At 31.3% G+C, this 20,008-nt stretch overlaps 2 protein-coding genes across 2 annotated transcripts; one reads left to right on the plus strand and one right to left on the minus strand.

The window, feature by feature from the left end:
• Positions 1–3,018: 3,018 nt before the first annotated feature.
• On the minus strand, positions 3,019–4,392 carry LOC144545271 (uncharacterized). Its single transcript, XM_078293860.1, has 5 exons — positions 4,099–4,392; positions 3,843–4,019; positions 3,541–3,616; positions 3,183–3,275; positions 3,019–3,105 (listed from the first exon to the last, which is right to left on the minus strand). The coding sequence occupies exons 1-5, from the start codon at positions 4,365–4,367 to the stop codon at positions 3,019–3,021; spliced, it is 702 nt and encodes a 233-aa protein (XP_078149986.1). The 5' UTR covers positions 4,368–4,392.
• Positions 4,393–14,513: 10,121 nt separating this feature from the next.
• Positions 14,514–19,455, plus strand: LOC144544962 (homocysteine S-methyltransferase 2-like). Its single transcript, XM_078293521.1, has 7 exons — positions 14,514–14,743; positions 14,874–14,930; positions 15,909–16,105; positions 16,564–16,693; positions 17,347–17,550; positions 18,654–18,725; positions 19,155–19,455. Exons 1-7 carry the CDS (start codon positions 14,546–14,548, stop codon positions 19,290–19,292), a joined length of 996 nt encoding a protein of 331 aa, XP_078149647.1. The 5' UTR covers positions 14,514–14,545; the 3' UTR covers positions 19,293–19,455.
• Positions 19,456–20,008: the final 553 nt, after the last annotated feature.

Below are 20,008 nucleotides of genomic sequence, written 5' to 3' on the forward strand. Positions count from 1 at the left end.
CTCACCAAGAAACTTGTGAGCTTAAGAACATGTACTCTAGTTCTACTCTCGACTTTTATTCCGAAAAATATCTATTGATGAAATTATTAATCTTCAAAAATAGAATATTGTTAATAGAAAATTATTTTGCTTTCAGAAAATTTAGGACACAGATAAACTATCTTTGTTTAAATCTTGAAAACAATTATAATGGTAATAAACAACATGTACAATTACCCTAGTTCTATAATTCAACATATATATATAGAAATGTGAAATATGAGAAGAGATAAAAATGATACTCATCGATGAAAAATTATGAGAGATAAGCTGAATCGGACATATCAAAATAGCAATGATATGCCATATATTGTTAAAATTAGAAGCTTAACACGATTTATGAAGTATCATATTTACAAGTCTAGCTAGTTGTTACGAGTACACACGTTAAAATATGTCAAATTTCAATTTCAATGAAATAAATAGAGGCCATACCTCTAGATAATGGTATTTTGATATGATAAAAGACAAAGCACAACCACCAAAACCTAATATATAAGTATGCACAAAGCACACTAAAAGACTATAAAATTGGACATGATTAAAAGACTACAATATATGTGCCACCGACTTAATTTGCAGAACAATCACACCCACCAAATCCTAATATATATAATTTATAATGTTACTATAGATAGAGAGATAGATAGATAGATTAGCTTGGTACTGGTAGTCTCTATCAAGTCATTTAAGAAAAAAAAAACAAACAAAAGAGATAGATAGGGTTGGCAGGCCTCGAAAATGAATTGGTTTAAACGTCAATTTGGTTCGCCAGATAAGTTACGCAAGTTTCTTAATAAAACTTTGGTAAAAAGGTTGCCTTTTTTCTTTCTGCATGCGTATTAAAGGCGGAAATAAATCTGCTGCAATTCCAAATCCTCCTTTCATATTTTAAAATGCACAAATCTAAAGAAAGAGTTATCCAATAATTGCCTTAATTTGATAAGAGGTCTCATTTTCAAGCAAGACAAAAATATGAAAATAATTAACATATTTCATATTGGCCACTAGGATTTGCATAATGCCAACAGATGGAACTTGCCATTTTTGTGTTACACAAGTAATATTATTTATTCAATAACCTGTACAAAAAAAGTAAGAAGTACAGCAACCGTTTTTACATAATTGTTTTTTATTTATTGCGTAGCAGACGAGTGAGTTCGTTTGAACCAAACCAGTAATTATTTTGGTAAAGATGAAAAATGATCTGGCAAAGATGAACGATATATATAGTAGAATTTTTTTTTTGTTAAAGTTAGCGATAAATTGTAAACAACAATATATTGATATAAGAAAAGTTTATTCATAGTTTAATTAAATCTTAGTATATATAAATAATATTTTAAAATCATAGGGATAGCTTATTCATCTTTTGATTGGCTTAAAGAGACCGGTTGCATTGGCTCAATGTCCATACCTCGGCTATGTCTTGTCCCCCTCTCTTGGTCAAGTTTATGTGTGCAGAAATAGTAGAGGATTTATCGCATAAAAAAATGGAACCTCATAATTGTCTCTCATATTCAATCTTTAGCTTAATTCTTTGGCCATGTTTAATTGTAGAGTAAGAGGTGGAGTAAATCTCTTACTCCATTCTTAAGGAGTTAAACAAGAAGTAAAATAGAAAGACTAAGGTGGAATAAGAGATGAATTATTATAAACTAAGTTAAACCTGACTTTATGCGAACTGATCCCATCAAGCTTGGCACAATACCAATTTTACCCTCTCAATCACACTCAGGGTTTCCACAATTCTACGGTTCCTTCACATTTAGGGTCTTAAGACCATCTCCAACACTGAAAGTGATTTCCAATTTGAAGACAACTGTCAATTTGAAATTATAAGTTGCTCTTATTTTTAAAAATTAATAAAAGAATCTAAATTTCAAATGATATTAATTTCTATTTTATCACTGGTTAGATGTTCTTTGAACCCTCTGGTTCTCTCTTCCCTCTTTTCTGTTGCTCAAGAAAATTAAAAGAAGCTTATCTTTTGTTAACTGAACTGAGTACTTGTGCAAATTAAGAATGAAGTGATGTGTGTAGTTTCTCTCTTAAAGTTCTTTCCACTGATGTGTACGTAGAGGTATTTCCCTTCCCCTTCTTTGTTATATTTTTCTCTTAATTAATTAAGAGTTTTGAGAAAATTAATTGTATGAATTTAAGTGTGCATACAAGCTAAAACTTATAACTATTTAATTATTTGAAAAAAAAAATAGAAAATAATTTTGTAGTGTGTGCTGATTGATGTGTGAGGCCTCTCCATTTCACTCATGTGTTCACTAGTACAAAAAGTACATTCACTGACTGCTGAAATACCCCTATACCGACTGTTATACCGGCGTCAGTAAAACCGGCGCCAGTGAAAGTTTCTTTTACTGACTCTTAAGCAAAGCGTCAGTGTTTGTGCTCAACACTGACTCTTTGGTCAAAGCGTCAGTGTTGAGCACCAACACTGACTCTTTGGCAAAGCGTCAGTGTTGAGCACCAACAGTGACGCTTTGGCCAAAGAGTCAGTGTTGAGCACCAACACTGACGCTTTGCTAAAGAGTCAGTGTTGAGCACAAACACTGACGCTTTGCTAAAGAGTCAGTGTTGGTGCTCAACACTGACGCTTTGGCCAAAGAGTCAGTGTTGGTGCTCAACACTGACGCTTTGGCCAAAGAGTCAGTGTTTGTGCTCAACACTGACGCTTTGGTAAAGAGTCAGTGTTGATATAAAATTTTTGGCATGGTTCTGTTTATATTTGGGCTAGCCTCCATATTTTTGCTAGCCATATATTGATGTTAAACAAGGTATCATACAAATAATTTAGACAACATAATATATTCATTCACCAAAATAACACAAGATAATAGATTCATTCACCAAAAAACACATTATAAAAAAAATTACATGGCAAATATGAACAAAATATGCAACTAAAATATGAACAAAATATGCAAATTTAACAAAATTTACAAAGCATTGCATGTCTTGTGATTAGTAGTTGTCCAAGAAAAATCTACACCATTGTCTTGTTATTGCATGAAGTTGCGTCGATGTATACTTTTTTATCGGTAAATCACACTGCATGAGGACATATTAAGTTATTTTCATCAAAGTTATATGAAAAGTAAAATCAAGTTCAATTGGAAAATACATACCTCAGGAAAAACATCAAATTGCGTAGTGACTAGGTCTTGCATGTGTTTCATGACGTAAAATCCACACACTTTATCACCTTCTTGCTTAGGGCTCTGAAATAGTCAATGTAAGTAAAAGCAAGCAATAAAAGTATGGTATTGAATGGTTTTCGTATTAATTTCTAAGATTAGACCATGGTAAGATTTGCATCAACTGGTTTCATATTAATTAAATCATTGTCGGTTTGCTTGATTTCTAATTTCTTGTTTGATGCTCTCTTGTTGGTTAGTCAAACTGCATTTATTTGTTTTTATATGAACAAATGACTATGTTTTATCAAATAAAAAATCAAATTAAAAAGAGTGTACAAGTTCACACCTTAATGTATCTCCACTCACATTCCTTTGATCCCTCCTTGTGCACTCCTCCAACCGATACATAAGATTCAAAAATGCTGAAATTATTAAATGCCAATGAATTAATTAGTAATTACCATCAAATAGTACATTCATTAATTTTAAGTAAATGAAATTAGACTAATGGTAAGATTTATTGCTCACTCTTTAAAATGCCACATGATATCGTAATCTAGTTCCTTTGGTGGTAGAGAATCAATAACATACACCATATTTTCGCGCAACACAAAAACAAGAAGCAACCAGTGACCACTACAATCGTACCCTTGAATATATGGTGCAAGGATAAATTTCTTCCCCTGCATATTTTTCAACGAATCAAGCAAGTAGCTTGAAGCGGCCACCTTGTCAGTATCAAAAAGCAACTGACATATCATACTAGGGTTCAAAAAACCAACGTCAGCCTCGCGACCTAGATCGGTGACATGTCTCTTCAGAAATCTGAAAATCATTACATAAATGTTGGAAACAAGTAAATTGTACAATTAATCACTATCCGTATGAAGTTAAACAAACTCACATAATCCAGATTTGTATTATTGAAACATCGAGCTTGTCTTGCTTCGCTAGATCCTTCAAGTCGTCAAAAGCTAAGTTAATTAACGTCGACTGAGGTTGTAAGACACCCTCCTTAATTTTCAAGAGGAACTCATTCTTATTAGGCGGTTCACTCATCACCCTCTCATGTATGACTCTGAACTCAGGTCCCACATTCGCTAAACTTTTCTTTGAAATAAGCATCTTACGATGCATGGATTCTGCAACTTCATTAGATACCGACTCGGGCATTGAATCATCTTGGTCTACATACTAGAACAAATAATAATTTGTTAAATAAAAATAATTGTGATACACATAATGAGATTGAACCCGTTTGTCATTATTGGGTATTGAGTTTCATGTCTGTTTTTATGAGTTTGGCTTATGACCGCTAGGTAGTGTAAAGGTTGTTAATTTGGTCAATTTCTTAGCTTTCAATTTAGAACTCGAACTGCTTTATACTGGATATCGTGATCCTTTGTTTTATGGTTTTAATTATTAGCTTTTCAATGAATTATAAAGTGGTACTAGTTTATTATGGTTACTGATATACTGATTTTCACTCAAGGGGCTTAATTGTAAAATAAGTATAAAGTGAAAGGTTTAATTGGATAAATTTTCTATGGGTTGGTAATATCCTTTTGTCAGAGGGGCATTGGTGCTAATTAATTTACATATGTAAAAGTCACAAGATAAATTTGAGAATGAAAATTAATTTAAACTATAGGCCTTAATCATTGATTAGTAAATAAAAGTTAAGTAAAAATAAATTAAGTTGGACGGTTGAACTTTAAGAGTTTAATGATTAAGTAGAAATTGATTGTTTGACTTGCACTTGGACTTTTCTTATTATACTGATTGGACTTATTGGACAAATTTAGATTATTAGATTGAAATTGAATTAAATAAAAAGGATTAAGGAAAAGATAAAATAATTAATTAGTAGATGTCATTCGTTTTAAATGGGCAATTTTATCAACTAAATGTAGATCATGGAATGATTATAAATTGTATTGGAGAGAACCAAACATTACCAGACGTGAAGCGGTGGAGTTGTTGAGAATTAAATACAGTGAAAAATTCGAAGAGGCACCAAAAATAGTAAAAACCCTAGCTACAAATCATACACGATTCAAACAAAACAACCATGTATAGTGAACTTCAACAAACACACGTCCTACCAAAATCGTGTATACTTTACAAAAATAAGCATGAAAAAAACAAAAACCCTAATTTGATGGGGTTTATACACGCTCATATCTATAGAACCATGTACGCTAATTAATTAATATTTTTAATTTTTTTGTATTGATGTTTGCTAGCCAATAAAGAATTATTAAATGAACTTCATACCAAAGGACCTTGCTACTACTTACAATTTCATCATGGTTCTAATGATTATTCACAACTTTTCTAAATTGAGGAACCTCCCCACCATAGACATAATTTGCCTCACATCCATGCAAATGTTACCTTGCTAAGAAGCTATGATTAAACCTTCATATTATGATGATCGAAAACACAGTTACTAGTTATTAAATAATATTGATTTCCATCTTCTTCGTCTGATTGGGGTTGTCGAGTCTTCTAGCTCATCATAGTTTCTCTAAGTGTCATCATGTTAGGCCTCTATAGAAAATCAAGATTGCACACTTGGGGAAATGAAGAGTCAAATTCTTGATCTACACTAAATAGAGGGAGAAAAGGGCAATGATGAGAGAATGAAGAGACAAATTAAGGGAGAGAGCTGGATTTAAATGGTGTAAGTGTGTGAAGAGGCGGTTGAGAAATACAAGCTATTAATTACTAATAGGGTTTTAATTCAGAGGTGCGAAAGGACCGTACACGACTTCTACTCAAAACAGTATTTGGAAACTGAGACATATCATATACGGTTTTTCCAAAAAGGACCGTGTATGAAGTTGTAGAACCATACACGGTTCGATATTTCTAAACGTGTACAAATATTTGTGACTTATGGACACGTACGGTTCAAAACATTCAGACCATGTTTATATGTTGGAGCATATTTTTGCGCAAACCCCTCCTTCAATTACAAACTGTTAATGTGGAAATTTTTTGCATCTGTGTATGATATGTCGTGTATGGTCGCATTTTATGAAGTAGTGTAATTTGTTGTCGTTACAAGAGTTAGGCTACTGTGACATTGATGGTACGTATTTCATCCTAAATATCACAAACTCAAAAATCTATCGAATTTGTTTTAAACGACTAATTCAAACCGTTCAAACTGATCTATTTCAAGAGTAGTGTTCTTACATGTCAAATTTATTTAGTATCAAGGACGTCAAGTGGCCAAATGTGTGAATTTTTTAAATTAATTTTCAATGTATTTATTTTTCATCATTTTTTTTACCGCTAGACTTAGTACAAAAATAATTTAAATAATTATAATTTTGCATGACAACATATCACTCATAAATTATTTGGATTTGTTGTTTTAACCCCATCCTATATTAAATTTTGAAGTTGGGTGGCAAATATTACCAATGTCTCGGAAACCAGACTCCGTTCATGAGTTATAATATATATATGAATTATCCTTTGTGTGTGATGAATATCCATCCATCTATTATAAATTTTAGAGTAAAACTAGGGTGCTCTTAAGCTCACCAAAGTTTTGGTAAGCTTAACTCTAAATCTCATCAAATCGATTTTAAATGACAAATCCGAACCGTTGAAACCCGCCTACCTTACGTGTGATGCATCTACATGTCAAAATTTTAAACATTCGAATTAATTTAGTATAAAGTCAAGCGGTCAAAATTAGAAGGTTAATAAATTAATTTTAGTGCATTCATTTTTGAACGTTTTTTGACCGCTTGACTTTATACTAAATTAATTCAAATGTTTACAAATTTGACATGTAGATGCATCACACGTAAGGTAGACGGGTTTCAACGGTTCGGATTCATCATTTGAAATCGATTTGATGAGTTTTAGAGTTAAGCTCACCAAAACTTTGGTGAGCTTAAGAGCACCCTAGTTCTACTCTATATTTTATATGGAGTTGTGTTGAACGGTTCGGATTAACTATTAGAATTTTGAAAATGAAAATATTCATCCGTATCACTAACAAAATCGTGATATGCATAGTACCATAATCTCATTCCATTCTTTTAGTTATTTTGTTGTGGCTATCTTTTCAATTTCTTTACTTTTTTGTTTTATTAACATTTTTGCAATCTACAAAAAAAAAAGTAATATTCTCAACTTACTTTCATCTGATGAGATAGTCAAAATTAATTATTGATTTTTTTTAAGTAAAATGTGTCTGAGGTGAGGAATTTGTTTCTGAGATGCACGTAGAATTTGATTTCTGAGAATATTTAATAGCCAATATTCATAGCAAACTAAAATTTTATAGCAATCTTTGTTTTCTAAGGTAGCAAAATATTTGTGTAAAGTTCGGATCACAAAAAATAATAAAGGATTCACTGATCGCTTGGCCCTTTGTTTTCATTATTCCAATATCTTTCTCCTACGTGGCATTGTGAGGGAGTCGGGAAGCCAAAAAAAAAAAAAAAAAAAAGCAAAACGCGTGGAGATCGAAGAACCGCCTTTGTTCTATGGCGTCGTCGGAAAAAATACAAAAAAAAAAAAGGGAAGCGTCCGAAGAAAAGAGTGCGGATCCCCTGATATATCTCATATTTGCATGACCTACGTGTCCGGTTTCTATTCGAGGATAGCGCGGGGGCCAATATTGCTTGAGCTTTGCGAATTGTGCAGAACGTCTTTGAACGGTTGAGATTTTCCAAAAAAAGTCACACAAAATATGAGATATCTCAGAGGATGCGAATTTGGAAGAAAACGTGTGGTCGCGTGGAGAAGGCAAAGGAAAACGCGTGGTGTTCTTCTATGTGTCCGTAGCTTTTCATGTAATGGATATGTCGTTAATTAAATTTAGATTTCTACACGCTTGACAACATGAAACATATGTATAAAATCAAAATTATTTATTAAAGGCTGAGATTGAGATGAATTTTGATCAGTGGCTGAGATTCAGAGAATCAATGGCTGAGATTTGATATGGGTGAATAGGTGCTTGGAGCCCAAAATTTTCAACGTGCTATTTAGTAGGGAGGATATGCGTTCACACAACTTTTGATGCGTCAAATATATTGATACTTTTACAAAATTTGTACAAGATTTATACCTAATATATATTTTTAAATTAATTAAAAATTATGAGGAGGATTCAAATGCCTTTATTTTTTTTGCCTTCACTATGCCTCTATTTTTAAAAACTTTAATAATTTAAAATTTAAAACATAAAAATTAAAATAAAACCATTAGATGTGGTCTACATCATTTTATCTATGCACGTGTAAGAAATTATGATATTTCAATTTTGTTTTTATATGAATTAATAAGTTGAAAAATCAGCGTCTAAAAATTATCCACATTAATACGCTTTTTACAAGCTCTTGATGACAAAAATATGCTTTGTTAGTAAGTTAGTTGGAACAAAATTATTGATTCCGAACGAACAAATTATTATACAAATTAAGGTTCATATATCTAAATAATCAATAGAATCAGATACCGGCTCCTGCTCCGTTCATTTCTTTCTTATTTCTCTACCTTTCGATCCAATTGCCTCTTATAAAAAATAAAAATTAAAAAATTAAAAAAAAAGAAAAAAAAACCTTTTGGGTCCGGATCCCCTAAAGTAACTCAATCATAAAGTTTGGATCGAGACTGTCCGATTCAAATCCATATATAGCTCGAGATTATTTCACGATTTGAATTCATCTCTCGAGATGTGTGCGCTCCACTACTTCAGATAGGTTATTACGGATTTGAATCGGATGATCCCGACCCAAAACTCAAAGATTGGGTTCACTGGATTTGATCAACTCAACTTTTTGTTGGAGGCTTAATCTATTCTATTGAGGCTCAATGCTAGCTGCAAGAAGTACATGAATGTTTATTTTCTTTTTTCTTATTTGGGAAAGTATGCAGGCCTTAATTAGCCTTTATATATGTCACTTCTTCTTTTTTAAGATATGTATGTTTTCTTCTTTTGTTTTGTAATATATATATATATATATAGGAAAATGTTAATATGCTATGCGTAGCATAGAGGGCCTCCGTGCAACGGCTCAATATTTTAGTTTTCAAAATTCTAAGGGTCAATCTGAACCGTTCAACATGATCTCCATATGAATATGTACTTGGAAATCAAATTTTATATTTTTTGAAAAAAACTTACTATTTTCTTAGATAGGTAGAAAATCACTTGATCTAAAAATTATGCACCATTCAGATCAAGTGATTTCTATATATCTAAAAAAATAGTAAATAAATTCTAAAAAATGTAAAATTTGGTTTGCAAGTAAATATCCATATGGAGAACATGTTGAACGGTTCGGATCGACCGTTAGGATTTTAAAAACTCAAATATTGAGTCGTTGCACGGAGGGCCTCTATGTTACGCGTAGTACCATAGCCAACTCCTCTATGTTACTATTTATTAAGCCACTTTGAAAATCGTTGATCCAACGGTGGCTTCTGATTTTACTGTTTTGTTAAGCCGCCGTTGGATCACTGATTTTCAAAGTGGCTTAATAAATAGTAAAAAAATTCTAAAAAATGTAAAATTTGGTCTCCAAGCACATTTTAATATAGAGATCAACTTGAAAGGTTCGGATCGATGTTTTGAACTTTGAAAATTGAAAAACGAATTGGTAGCACCAAAGCTCAGGAACTACCACTTTGATCTTAGCCAACCTCTATATATATATATATATATATATATATATATATATTATTGTAAATTGTAAAGGAGTAATATTTAATTGTTGAATGTTTCTGACGATGTTCTATGTATCTATATACGTATGTTTATGATTATACTGGCTAATTTTATGTATCTCTATAACGTTATACTAATGAGGCTTCCAGTATAAGAAGGGACATTCTATGGATCGTTACTACGAAAAATCACAAAACCCTTCTCCTGTAAAAGGATCAAGTATACACTTGAAAAAGGGATGAAAAAAAATAAATCATTCTGAGATGTCTAAAATTTGCGGGACTTCTATACAAATCCTGCAAAATTAATATATATAGACTGTTCGGATCAGAATGAGACACTTTTCGCGAGAATAAAAAAGTGACTTTTCGCAACAGAGTACCGTCATTGTTCAGTTTTTTCTTTTCGCGACGGTACTTTTCGCGAGGGAGTACCATCACAAATGCATTTTTTTCCTCGCAAAAAGTGTCTACTCTGTTGTTGTGCAAATATAACTCTCAAGGAGTGTAGCACCAGTGTTGTAAAAAAACGTTCATTTAAGAGGTTAATTCAGGTGGTGGTTACAATTAGTTCCTGTTTGCAGAGGTGCTTTGGAGTCAAATTGAAGAATTATTAACCTCATAAATTAATTAATTATGATAATTAAATGTGTTTATCTACCGAGTGCTTGCATTGTGTATTATGATAATTAATTGTGGGTGTTGTTGGTGTCATTCTTTGTTAAACTATATATAATCATGTACTTCATATTTCATTTAGTTTATTTTATTTTTGTAAGAAAGGAACTTTTTTTTTCTTTTTTCTCTCTGTACGTATCAAGTTGTCTTCTTTTTATTTATTTACGTCATATAAAAAAATTCCAAATAAAATGATATTTTCTAGAATGAAGAAATAAGGGCCTGTTAATGATACTTGGGCCTCATCGAAAGCCCAAATTTTAATTAAAATATTGTATTGGCCTGTAATGAAATTGTATGGAACATTTTGGAAGGACGTACGACAATAGATTTTCAATTTTGGACTAGTACAACATAAAATGTACACCTTTATTGTTCTAAATTAATATATTATGTTTCCATATCACGCACAAAATGCTATAACTTCATGCATAAAATGCACAAAATGTTATTTGATGCATATATATACATGGATGAATAATACTATTTGAATTATATTTACATCTAATTTTCAAAACAAATTATTGTTCATATCCTTGTTACGGATTTAATCTCTTTACTTAAAATGTGAAAGTTAAGCTTGATAAAAAAATATATATATAATTAGAATTTAATATATGTTTAAAATTTTGGAGAAAATCAAAACAATCACAAAAATAAGAATTGTAATAAAGATTAGTCATTGAGATAAAAATAAGCCATATTAATTTGCTATTTGAAACCTTCTAATAATTTGATAATTTTATTTATAAACCAAATTAGAAAACTAAATACTCTCCATTTCGACATACAAAAGAGAAGAAATTAAAAATATATTTCTTTTTTGAAAAATCCCAAGTTTATTATTATTCAGGCTAAAATATATTTCTTTTTTGAACAATCCAAAGTTTATTATTATTCAGGCTCGATTTCAAAATTGACATTGGATGATGTTAAGATTGATTAGGTTATACACATATTATCTTTAAACAAACATTTTTAAATTTTAAGTTTTTATATTATTTTCACGATATTTTTAGTTCAGAAAAAATAAATGGCATGATTATAAAATAAATACTAAATTTTAGATGAGTAAAAGAGTTGTTTAAATAATATTGCAAATCAATAACTATTGCTTATTTAATGATTTAATAATTTAAAAATGTAACCTCTCGCTATATTTTTTAAATCAAAAGAGTTGAGAAAGAAAAATATTAAAAAGAGTTGCTTAAATCTTTCACACTTTGGTTCAAAATTGTACTCATTTTTATCATTGTAATAATATGTCTCAGCAAACATATTTGTGCAATATATTTTCAACTAAAATGATTTTGATTTAATAGTTATATATTTGTTGTAACCTGAATCATATATGGTTCATCATCTCTTTGGAGGTTCATCCATGACACTGCCATAATATTTTAACTACTTAAAATTTTAAAGAAAATCAAATAATAATTGATAATGAAGTGCATCAAAATACTTTTCTTTTTTAGTAAAGGTTGGAAGCCATCTAATTATTTAATATCTACAAAAGATGTTTTATTTTTAATTTCGAATCTACAACCTCTCATATAGGAAGCATTGTCTTTAATTAATTTGCCACTAGATTAAAGTCTAGTTCTCAAAACACGCTTAACTATCATAATTCTCTTTCGGTTTAGGAAATAAGACCGTGATTACAAGCCAGATCACTTGTATTTGAATTAAATTAATTGACAAAAATAAGAACATGAAAAATTGTTGATCGAGGCATTTAAGAAAGCTAGCAAAGAGATGAGAAAATTGATCGGAGTACAATATTGCTATTTTAAAACAAATAAAAATATCGAACTAATTATGAATCAATATTTCTTATTTAAGGACCTAGCTTATTATTATGTATGGCATCATTAGATTGCATTATTTAAATAAATTTGATTTCAGTTCTTATTTTATTTTTTCTCTTATTAGAGTGTTTATCAATTCGAAATATTGGGCTAGCGATTTCGACACATTTGAATTATTATGCGTTTTCTTATAAAAAATAAAAAATAAAAAATAAAAACTTTGCCAATTCGCTTATAACAAGTGTGTTATTTAATTTATTTTTGGTGCTAATCCGGTTAACTGCATAGTTATCGTTTAATTTGTTTTCATTTTACAAATTTTAAATTCAATATGGTCCAAAATTCCTGGTTGACCACCATTTTTAAAGCATGGTTTTAAAGCATTTGCGAAAATATACACTTTTTTTTTTTTTGCAAAAAAACTACTAGTAAAAACTTCATTTTATATTTTGATATATATATAATGTATAAATGGAGCCATATATTTCCTGATTCTATATTCCTAGATGCAAAGTTAAATATAAAAAAATGGCAAAATTTTATTTATCTATAAACCTATCTCAAATGATACATACATAGGTGCAAAGCACAAAGCACATTTAATCACAACTAAAATTACAAAGCGTAAGAGAAAAATAAAGCTCATTATTAGATTAATTAATGGTACAAGCAATGCAAAGTCAGTGCCTTAATTAGTTGCAGGATCATCGTTATCTTGAGCATATAAAAATTTAAGCCTTACAACTAAGACAAGGTACTAATTAATTATAACAAAAAATAAAATAAAATAAAATAAAGAGATAAGGTCCTAATTAAATGGAAGAAAAGCTTTTGTCACCTACTTTAAATCAACTCATCTTAGCCATGTTTGTTTTTTTATGTATAAAAAAATACATCATAAATTGTGTGTCAAGTCATCTCTCTTTTACTAAAGTTATCTTAATTTGACAAAAATGAAAAAGTTGGGTACTTTACTGAATAAAAAGATAGGAGATTAGGAGGGCATTTATTCCATGTTTGTCTTGAATTGCACATATTCCACATGTCAATATCATGAGAATATGATGTTATGTCATGATTTAGTACTTACAAGTTCATTGGATCATAGTTCTACACGGCATAATATCATAATATCATAGCTAGCCTCACTCAGATATAATTATATAAATAGTTATAGATTAACGAGTTTTTATTATCATAAATTAACATGAGTTACTATCTGTTATCATAAGAAAAATCATGTAGTTAATTATTTAAATAGCAATTGATATAAATTGAGTTATTACTGTTACCATAATTATTGTCATGGCATAACCACAAAGTGTACAGCACAATAGAGATACAATTACCACACGGAGACTGTCACAGAAAACCCGGAAAAAAATATATTTTTTTTTTTTTGATTGAAAAAAAAAAAAAAAAAAAAAATATATTGATAAGGCCTCCTTGAGACCCTCTCACTTTGGAACAAAGAACAGGTGGCGCTCTCTCTCTCTCTCTCTTTAACCATGCCATGAATCCATCTACATACATCATCCATACATCATCAGATATCCATCCACAATTCCACATCCAGTTCCCAGAAATGAAGGTAAAGTTCTGCCAAAAAAAAAAAAAGAAATGAAGGTAAAGATTTAACAGAGTAATTTTTAGTTCATGCAGCGCACAAACTATAGAATTAAAACAGCGTTTCATATGCGTTTTGCACTGCATGATGCCAAAATTGCTCTGTTAGTATATTTACCTGAAACAAGCCTCCTCTCCTAACTGAGTCAATTTTCCCGAAGGTAATATAATATTGCATTTTATATGTAGACCGTGTGATGATAATCCATATATTAATATTCGGGCTGTAATAGATCTGATGGTCCATATCTAAACATAAAATTTGAGTTACTATAGGGAATTCGAATGCCCTCTCATCTCTTCTACGAGTCCAATATCCTCTGAGGTAACAAAATATTCAATTTAGATCGTCACTGTCCGATCGTAGGTAGAATGCACAGGATCCTTTAAAATTCGTGCCAAGAAACAGATCTGACGATCCTGATCTAAACATAAAATTTGAGTTACTTTAGGGAATTCAAATTGCTTCTCATCTCCTCCTCTTTATATAAAGCACTGAGAAGTTAAGAATTGAGAAAGGAGAGGAGAGGTTTAGACATGGGGAGTGGAACGACGACGACGACGACGGCGGTGGTTGATCCGACGGCTCTGATGCGAGATTTTCTCAGAGAGACCGGTGGATGCGCGGTGCTGGACGGTGGATTGGCCACTGAGCTCGAAGCCAACGGCGCTGATTTGAACGATCCTCTCTGGAGTGCCAAATGCCTCATCAGTTCTCCTCATCTCATCCGCAAGGTTTTTATTTTCACTTATTGCAGTTACCAGTTAAAAGTTAACAACTTTGGTTGTACCAGTTCAGTCGGTACCAGAGATTGCTTTATATAATACGAGGTGATTATTTTGTTTTTTGAATGAAATTTATCAGGTACATCTGGATTACTTAGAAGCAGGTGCCAATATAATAATTACAGCATCTTATCAGGTTTGCCAATTCTTCATCTTTCAGTTCAATTAATTAATTTTTCTCATTTTTAGGGATAATTTCACAATCACCCTGATAAAGCATCAAAATGTTATAAGATTTTTAATTAGCAAAAGTACAAGTACTAAGATTTTTAATTAGCTTATAAATTATTGTGGAAATAATATGATTCTTGTTTGTAAGGGTATTTATGGAAATTTTGTTCCTTTTTGGTACTGGAAGTGAAGTAAAATCATGCAATTTTTCAGTCCAATTAATTAATTTTTTTCATCATGGGAAAAAATTAGGGATAATTTCACCATTATTTGATAAAAGCTTCAAAATGTCATAATGCATGCAAAAGCACAAGTACTAAGATTTTTAATTAGCTAATAAATTACTTTGAAATAATATGTTTCTTGTTTGTAAGGGTATTTATCGAAACTTTGTTCCTTTTTTGGTACTGGAAGTAAAATCATGAAATTTTTGGTTTGGAAATCCTTCATCTTTCAGTCCAATTAATTAATTTTTCTCATCATGGAAAAAAAGTAGGGATAATTTCACCATTTTTCTGATAAGCTTCAAAATGTTATAATGCATGCAAAAGCACAAGTACTAATATATTTTTAATTAGCTTATAAATTACTGTGGAAATGATATGTTTCTTGTTTGTAAGGGTATTTATGGAAACTTTTTTCCCTATTTGGTACTGGAAGTGAAGTAAAATCATGCGATGTTTGGTCTGGAAATCCTTCATCTTTCAGTCCAATTAATTAATTTTTCTCATCATGGAAAAATTAGGGATAATTTCACAATTTTTCTGATGAAAGTTTCAAAATATCATATTTCATGCAAAAATGTAACTACTATGGTTTTTAATTAGCTTATAAATTACTGTGGAAAGGATATGTTTCTTGTTTGTAAGGGCATTTATGAAAAAAAATTTCCTTTCTGGTACTGGACAGTTAAGTAAAATCTTGCAATTTTTTGGTTTTGTAGGCTACAATTCAAGGATTTGAATCAAAGGGGTTTTCAACAGAGGAAAGCGAAAATCTCTTAAGAAAGAGTGTAGAGATTGCCCTTGAGGCACGCGACATATTTCAACAGACTAGAGTTAGTTCGAAACAACATCCTGTGTTGGTTGCGGCCTCAATCGGGAGTTATGGAGCTTATCTGGCTGATGGGTCTGAGTACAGGTGAGAATGACCTGATTTTTTCATCAGTTGCATAAAAAAAAATGTTTCGACAGCAGTCCTGTATAAATCAAAATTTGCTGAAAAAGATGGTGTTGGTGGAATTTTTTTATATTTATGTGGGTGTGATAGATAAAAAGGTCAGGAGAATGACATTTTTTATTTATTTTTTATTACTTTTGTTTGCTTTTTGTACCAATGTATATCAAATAGAGGCCAATTTTAGTTCTAGTAAGGTTTATTTACTCCTTAATTAATATTAATAACATTTATTTACACCCTAATTGGTGATTTACTGAAAGGTTTAAATGTTATTAATTTTGGCAACTAAGCATATTTGACGAAATTGATACCTTAATTGTTGTTATTTACCACTTGTGCAAGGCATATTGACTCAATGCTAGTAATCTTTATCATTATTTGTTCATCTTTTTGTTGATTATTTATTTATTTATTTGTAGTGGGGACTACGGCGAGTCGGTTACATTAGAGATACTTAAAGATTTTCACAGGAGAAGGGTTCAAGTTCTTGCCGAAGCGGGACCTGACATCCTTGCTTTTGAGACAACTCCAAATAAACTAGAAGCTCAGGTCACTATACTATTATGAAATATTATAGAGAGGCCCCTTTATTACTTATTATTTGCAACCCCCCACCCCCTTCCCTTTATTGATAAATGCAAACTGGAATCCCCAAGTTAAATTTTTATTAACACCATTTTAGCTTGACAAAATGATAAACTAACTTAATTACATTAATTGACCTTGACCTTTCATTTATTCTAAATTGTAGCATTAATAGGGTCTATGTTGTAATTATCACATAGTTAATAACTTATGTATATTGAAACTTGAAATCAAAGGTAACTGCAGGATAATTTTTTGCATTTCATAAAAAAAAATAAACTAGAGCCTTTATTTATATTTGGTACATTTCCTTTAAATTCTGACAAGACAGTCAGCGTCTTGATCATTCTATAGTGAAACATTTTAGCAACAAATGATGTTTTTCTTTTGTTCAGATTTAGGGTTTAGGGTTTAGGATCATACTATACTGAAATATTTTAGCAACTAATTTTTTTTGTTCGGTTTTACACAGGCATATGCTGAGATTCTAGAAATATTTTAGCAACAAATGATTTTTTTTGTTTGGTTTTAGTGTTTAGGGTTTAGGATACTCCAAAACTGAAATATTTAAACAACAAATGATGTTTTATTGTTTTTTTTTGTTGGGCTTGACACAGGCATATGCTGAGATTCTAGAAGAGGGTGATGTAAAAATCCCGGCTTGGTTTTCTTTTAACTCAAAAGATGGTGTTAATGTTGTAAGTGGAGATTCTTTACTCGACTGTGCTTCCATTGCCGATGCTTGTTCACAAGTAGTGGCTGTTGGAATAAATTGCACGCCTCCTCGGTTTATTCACGATTTGATTCTCTCTCTCAAAAAGGTATTTTAGACTCTACTTTTTTGATAAGTGAGAAATTCCATCTAACGCATCAACTACGATTATTTCATATCCACCTTTCTCTTTACGTACTATTTTGCTTACTATACCCGCTGATGTAGCATTATAGACTGTATTGTTTAAATAATTATTCATTTGTCAGTTAGGGATGTTCAAATGGTCAGTTCGGTTAAAATCAAAATTTATTTGGTTTTCAGAAATCTAACTGAACCAACTTAATTGAGCTTTGTAAATGGAGATATTGATCCATTGTATGGGACAATGTGTGCTATAATTACAAATTCTGAATTTTGAATCGCTCTTTATTTGTCATATAATGTTAATCTCAGATTTGTTAGAAAAAAATGTCGACTTCAAATAGTGCCCTCTCTTTTGTGAATATGTTTTCTCCAAGTTTTCTAATCTTGTTTGATATTGTAAGATACAGTTATTTAAAGAGTGAGGCTATGGTAATATGCATAGCGCATATTGGCCCGTTTAAATAGTTGATATGAACTGTGTAACATATTCTCCACATGAAAACTGAAAATATACTTGTAGAACAAATTTTACAGTTTTTATAATTTTTTTACTAACTTTTTAGATACGTAAAAACTAAAAATTAATTGATATAAAAATTCCAGACAATTCAAAAGTAGTGATTTTTTTACCTATTTAAAATAATGTAAAATTTAGTATGCATAGTACCATTTTTTTTTAAAGAAGTGGCATTGCCACCGATTTCCATTAAAATGAAAATCATAGTTTTACACAGTTTTGCCGATGCCACCAAGTTGGTACCAGCTACACGCGTACCACAATCAGAAACAGTAGTTTATCACATACCTACAAAAGGAACTACCAACCAACATCATCAAAATATAACCTATAAACAACAATCATGAAGAAACACACAAAACAAACTCCTCCTACAAATATAAACAACAGTAAAGTATGCAATTAAACCCCTGCATCTTCCAAATTCAACCTAGGCACCATCTGCAACTCTATCTTCACCATCCAAAGTATGCATAGTATCTCACTTGTTATTTAAATTAAACACTGAGTTTTGCACAGAGTAATATTTTTTGCGTATTCTCTGACAGGTGACAGAGAAGCCGATTCTGATATACCCTAACAGTGGCGAGCGGTACGACTCTGATAAGAAAGAATGGGTGGTACGTCTTTATTCTTTATCATAATTCAAAATACAAAAAAACAAAAGAAACATCACTACAATTTTTTTTATTGAATGAGGCTATGGTACTATGCATAGCACATATTGGTTCATACTACTGATCAATATTTTCATTTCCAAAGTTCAAATAGTCGATTGGAACCATTCAACGTGATTCCCACATGAATATGTACTTGGAGACCAAATATTTACATTTTTAGATATAGTGATTTTCTACATATCTAAAATAATAATATAATAAAATTCAAAAATATGTTCATATGGAGATATCATGTTGAGCGGTTCCAGTCGACAACTTTGAAAATAGAGATATGAAGCCATAGTACGGACCATTATGATGCATAGTACCATATTCTCTTGCTCTGTCGCCTTCGCCTTCTTGATTTGTTGGAACCTTTTATGTTTGTAGGCATCAACTGGGGTGCCAGATGGCGATTTCGTGTCGTATGTGTCAATGTGGAGACAGGCTGGCGCTCAACTAATCGGTGGCTGTTGTAGAACTACTCCTAACACCATCCGAGCTATATCGAGATTTCTTAACAAATGAATGGTCATATCATTTATAGTTGTGGTAACCCTAATATTTATAGTTGTGGCGACAGGCTGGCGCTCTAATGTTGTTTTGTTATGTTATCTTTTCTTCTTCTTTTTTGGTTTGTAGTTTCTTATGTAACATCAATATGCTTGCTTTGTTAGTTAAAAGACAGTTTTAACTAACATGATTCGCCACAAATTTTAAAGCTTTTTGCACGAATATTGAGGTGGATTGAATGGTTTCGAATGGGCATCGGATTGAACAATTCGGTCCAATGCCAATCGGATGCACTTCCAATCTCAAATTTGTGTTTTGCGGTCTGTGTATAAAGAATTTGAATGGTCCAGATTTTTCACACATCAGCACAAAATTGGAGATATCTCAGAGTTGCTACCTTATTTTGGGCCGCGTGGTTAAATCTATGTTTTAGTGGCTTATTCTCGATAAGCCTCATGATGCATCGTTGTCTAATAGCAGTTATCTTCTGAAGCCTACAGCTGCGACGTAGCGTCTCAGTCATCAGTGGCTTATTTCTCTTCTTAGCACAGGGTTTAAGAGCTGCTTGACTATACTAGAGGGTTCATAGGAAGACAAATATGGCAAAAATCTCTGTCCTTTGTCAACGACAATAAATCCTGAACAGATTTCAGGATCAGGAGATAGAATTGGTTCATCCTTCACCTGAATTTCAACATTGGAAGTTGGAATATTGTCTTACTATTTAAATG

This window comes from Carex rostrata, chromosome 27 (genome assembly GCF_964058835.1).
Source record: "Carex rostrata chromosome 27, lpCarRost1.2, whole genome shotgun sequence".
NCBI classification, from domain to species: domain Eukaryota; kingdom Viridiplantae; phylum Streptophyta; class Magnoliopsida; order Poales; family Cyperaceae; genus Carex; species Carex rostrata.

Coding starts and splice junctions, on each gene's coding strand:
- LOC144545271 (XM_078293860.1), bottom strand. CDS start 4,367: ATGCCCGAGTCGGTATCTAATGAAGTTGCAGAATCCATGCATCGTAAG. Junction 4,020..4,098: donor ATAATACAAATCTGGATTAT/GTGAGTTTGTTT, acceptor AATGATTTTCAG/ATTTCTGAAGAGACATGTCA. Junction 3,106..3,182: donor AATTTGATGTTTTTCCTGAG/GTATGTATTTTC, acceptor GTCCTCATGCAG/TGTGATTTACCGATAAAAAA.
- LOC144544962 (XM_078293521.1), top strand. CDS start 14,546: ATGGGGAGTGGAACGACGACGACGACGACGGCGGTGGTTGATCCGACG. Junction 14,744..14,873: donor CTCCTCATCTCATCCGCAAG/GTTTTTATTTTC, acceptor GAAATTTATCAG/GTACATCTGGATTACTTAGA. Junction 16,694..17,346: donor CAAATAAACTAGAAGCTCAG/GTCACTATACTA, acceptor GGCTTGACACAG/GCATATGCTGAGATTCTAGA.